This window comes from Lytechinus pictus, chromosome 3, assembly GCF_037042905.1.
Source record: "Lytechinus pictus isolate F3 Inbred chromosome 3, Lp3.0, whole genome shotgun sequence".
NCBI lineage: Eukaryota > Metazoa > Echinodermata > Echinoidea > Temnopleuroida > Toxopneustidae > Lytechinus > Lytechinus pictus.
This window is the reverse complement of record NC_087247.1, coordinates 76,057,889-76,062,079: the sequence shown is the minus strand read 5'-3', so window position 1 is coordinate 76,062,079 and position 4,191 is coordinate 76,057,889. Positions and strand designations below refer to the sequence as shown.

At 50.9% G+C, this 4,191-nt stretch overlaps 1 protein-coding gene across 1 annotated transcript; it reads right to left on the bottom strand.

The window, feature by feature from the left end:
• Positions 1-2,923: 2,923 nt before the first annotated feature.
• Positions 2,924-3,991, bottom strand: LOC129258045 (proline-rich protein 36-like). The gene has a single exon (XM_054896499.2). It carries the CDS (start codon positions 3,989-3,991, stop codon positions 2,924-2,926), a length of 1,068 nt encoding a protein of 355 aa, XP_054752474.2.
• Between the last annotated feature and the right edge of the window lie 200 nt (positions 3,992-4,191).

The window sequence follows — 4,191 nt, the reverse complement described above, 5'->3', positions numbered from 1 at the left end:
GGAAATACATAGCTAACACAGCTGGCAACACAGTAAACATATATCTCCAAGTCCTAAAAATCTGCCAAGGACCAAGATACTCCGTTTGCCTAATTTCCATTTACCTAATCTTCAATACCCGTTCTGCTCTCCCACAACTACCAGTCCCGGAGAGAGGCAACGGACACAGGCCCAGTCAATTCTCCCCGGAAACCTTGCAGGTGGTCACTTACCTTGTCCTCTCGTAGGCGGTTGATTGTTGGGTCCGACTCAGGAGGCGAGGATTGTAGCTGGGTCCCAACTTCCTCCATCCCCAGTGAAGATAGTCCCTGAGCTATTACTTCCGCACTGTGAGCCTGGCCCAATGCCTCATAATCTTCCAGAAGGAAAAACCTATCCGTCGATTTGAGGACATCCGCCTGTAGCTGACAAAACCTAGACCTTCTAGCTCTGAAATGCAAAGCAGAAGTCAAACACACCGAAGAGATCATCTTTTGGTCGATGGTGCCTGTGATGCGTTTCAGCACATTTGCCGAAAGGGTGGTTATGAGCGACATCTTCTGGTCAATAACTCCAGTGATCCGCTTCAGCAAGTTGGCCGAAACCTTGGTCACAGTCATCTTCTGACCAATGATACCTGTGAATCGTCTCAGCATATTTGCCCAAACGATGGTCACACTTTCCTTCTGATCGATCAATCCTGTGATCCGCTTCAGCACGCTTGCCTGAACGGTAGTCACAATCTCTTTCTGATCGACAATCCCAGTGATCCGTTTCAGCACATTTGCCCAAACGGTTGTCACAATCTTCTTCTGATCAATGATCCCAGTGATCCGTTTCAGCAGATTCGCCAAAACAGTAGTCACAATCATCTTCTGATCTATCACTCCAGAGATTCGCTTGAGGACATTGGACGGAACAATGATCATATTCAGGATGGTCACTCTGCCGACCTGTCCTTCGCTGGATCTGTTTCTTGTCATCAATGGTGTTCCCTCCATCCTTGGCAACAGTTCTCTGCTACTCATGAGGATGTTGGTTGGATACCTCTGGAGGAGATCTAGCACAGGCGCCGTCACTAACTCCGATTGAGAGGGCTGTATAAATCCTGCCTCCCTCTCTCGGTTCAGCACAGCCTTATCTGCTTCTGTGAAACGCATCAGCGTTCTTCGCATCTTGTGCTTCACCAAGGCTGATGCACCTGTGTCTATCTTGTATTCAATGGCAGTGAACTCTCCTAAGTCAAAGTCATAGCAGGCAAACACATCTCCAAACTCCACCAGGATGGGCCTATGTTCAGCTTCCTGTTCAGAGTTCCAAAGTTCAGCGGATCGGTAGTACAGATCTTGTAGATGTTCTGGAACAGTTACCGCCACGTCCTCCGTCAGGCAGTCGACTTTAGATCCCAGTTCCCGAGGTGCAGACTGTAACCTGGCCTCATCTCCTATAGGAAAAGATAGCACCTGTGGTACAGCCACAGCTTCAGGGACCCGGCCAATTACCTTGTCGCCCTCCAGATGGACTACTCTGTCGGTTGGGTTCAGAACATACAACTGAATGTGTGTACCTCCGTCATGTAGCAACCTAGGTGCCAGATCAGACAGTACAGATGATGTTTCAAACATGCAACCCTTCATCTTCTGGTCTATTGTGCCTGTGACCCGCTTCCCAAGCATTGGGTGAGATGGTGGTCTGGTGTGAAATGCTAATTTGGGCTACTCGCCCTTGACTCTGACCATCTCCGACTTCCCTCAGTATTCTTTCTCTCCTTAGCAGTTTCTTGCTACTAGTGAGGATGTTATATTCCAATACCTCTGGGGAAAATCTACACCCAAATGCATCTCGTCAGCTATTGGAGCAGTGCATGTTTTCTCTGAGAAACTTCGTCCCGTCCGAATCTGCACTGGACCAAATGCCACTTCCTGCAGGTGCACGTCACAATCTACGGTTGGAGTAGCGTTCAACAGCTCCATCGACCGACCTGAGTTGGCAGTCACTTCTGCTGCGGAACTCCCCGCTGCATCTAGTGCACTAATGTCTGCCATCACCTCCTCACTCAGCGTCGACGATCTAAGCTGACAGACTACTACCTCCTGTGAAGATTCTAACTCCAGTTCTTCCTCTGAGGGTGGCAGTTCCCGATCTTCCAGCTCTAGTTCGTCCATGTAGTCCGCAAGAACCCGCATGAACTCAGGAAGACCAGTGTCACCTTCCTCAGGATTGTCTATACTTGAGTGGCCTAATGATGCTCGAGCCAGGGAGTGGCCTCCCTCTCCTCCTCTGACTCGCTGGAGTTTGACGCCTCCACCTTCCTAAGGACCGAAACGGAAGCCTCAGGGCCTTTATTAGGACAGTCTTTCCTGAAGTGTCCCGGCTTCCCACACTTAAAACAGCCCTCAGTCCTAGGCGCAGGGGACGGCGATCTCCCTCGTCTTCCTATTTGTGACATTCTTATATTAAGGTTATCCATGGAGGACTGGAGTTTCTCGAACTTCCTATCCCAATTAGAAACCTTCTCAGCTAAAACCTGTGTGCGATTATCCAACGCGGAAACCCACTTGGTAAAGCTCTCACCCTCTACAGGTATCTTACTCGAAGTGCCAGGAACTGAGTTGTTCTTCTCCAATCGGGTTTTATTAGCTGGCAGGGGCGCTCCAATCTGTTGGATCGTCGCATCCTCAGATGACCAAGCCTCAGGTGGCCAAGTGACCAACTTGACATCTGGTCTCTTCTGCCGGCCATAGACCACTTTCCTTGAATGGAGATACCAGGTAACGTGGTCCACAGCCTTCTCCACCGAGTCCGGCCTTAAGTTCAGGGCGTGCAAACCAGCTTCCTTATCAGAACACCCCTGACAAAACTTCAACACCCCTTGTCTCTGTACTTGATATTCGGGAACCCCAGGAAAGGTCTTAGTAGCCAGGCTGACAACGCGGTCGGCCCATTAAATGATTCCTTCCTCAGCCAGCTGATGCGCCAGCATGAACTCCATTTGAGCTATTTCCAGAGGGTCATCAGCGCCGAAACGACGCTCCATTCTCCTCACAAGGTCTTCAAAGGACATGTCTCTATCACGCGACATTAGGAGCGAGAAGTAATCACTTCCTACATCCTTCATGCACCACCACATCTGATATTTCCTCTGAATGGAAGACCAGCCCAGCTCGTCTGCATAGGCCATGAACTTGAGGTAAAATCCTCTCCAGCTCCCTCGGCCATCAAAGTTAATGGTCTTGGGGAGCGAACCCATGTGGATCAATGACTGTGAACCCATTTGCCTGGAGCGGCCAGTAGTCTTATTCATTGATGCCTTCACCGATGACTGGCTGGCGGTGGGGCTCTGGGGTGGCAGATGCATTGTGGACTGATGTGGTGGGACCACCCATGACCGAGACGGTGCTGGCTGCAACGCTGGTGATAACCCTTGCACCGGATTGGTTGGTGCATGCCGAGGTGAGGGGACCTTTGATGACGGCGCCATTGCCATCTGGTATGATGGGACCGCTGCTGGTTGCAATGGTGGTACCGCTGGCATCTGTGGCGGCGCATGTGGCGGCGGGGCCACTGACATCTGTGGCAACGCATGTGGTGGCGGGGCCACTGGCATCTGTGCCAGTGGGGCTGCTTGCATCTGTGGTGGCGGTGCTGGTGGCGCACTCTGCGGCGGGGCTGCTTGATTCAGTACCACTTGCCCCTGTTGCTGAGGTACGCGAGGATACCCGACCATAGGCATATGCGCCTCTGGAGCTGGTAATATTCGCAGCGAGGGAGTAGCAGATAACTGCGTAGGCTGAGCTATCGAACTCTGCGGTGACTCAGTCGCTAGTAGCTGTGTCGGTGGAACCATCGAAGCCTGTGGCGGTGTTCGCACTGGAGGTGTGTAAGGTGACCCTGTATGCTGTGGTGCCATACAGAAAGTTGTAAAATCTAAATGATCCAAAAACCCCTCCGGTACAGAAACCAGGGAATTGAAATACTCTCTTGTAATGCCACCTTTACGTTCCAACAGCATGACTTACTCCGGGAATGCCCACGAGTTCCTCATATGAACACTCGTTCACCGGAAGTGGGCCTTCAATAACCTCCTCAAAAGGGCTTACTCTATCCGACAACATGATGTATTAACTCAAGACAACAAACTCCAAAACACAAAATCACCTTAAAACACAATTGGGTAACACCCCACTCCCCGTCAAACAAAAAGGCGAACCA

Bases quoted from the DNA above. Each gene is read 5' to 3' on its own strand.
- LOC129258045 (XM_054896499.2), bottom strand. From the start codon at position 3,991: ATGCTGTTGGAACGTAAAGGTGGCATTACAAGAGAGTATTTCAATTCC.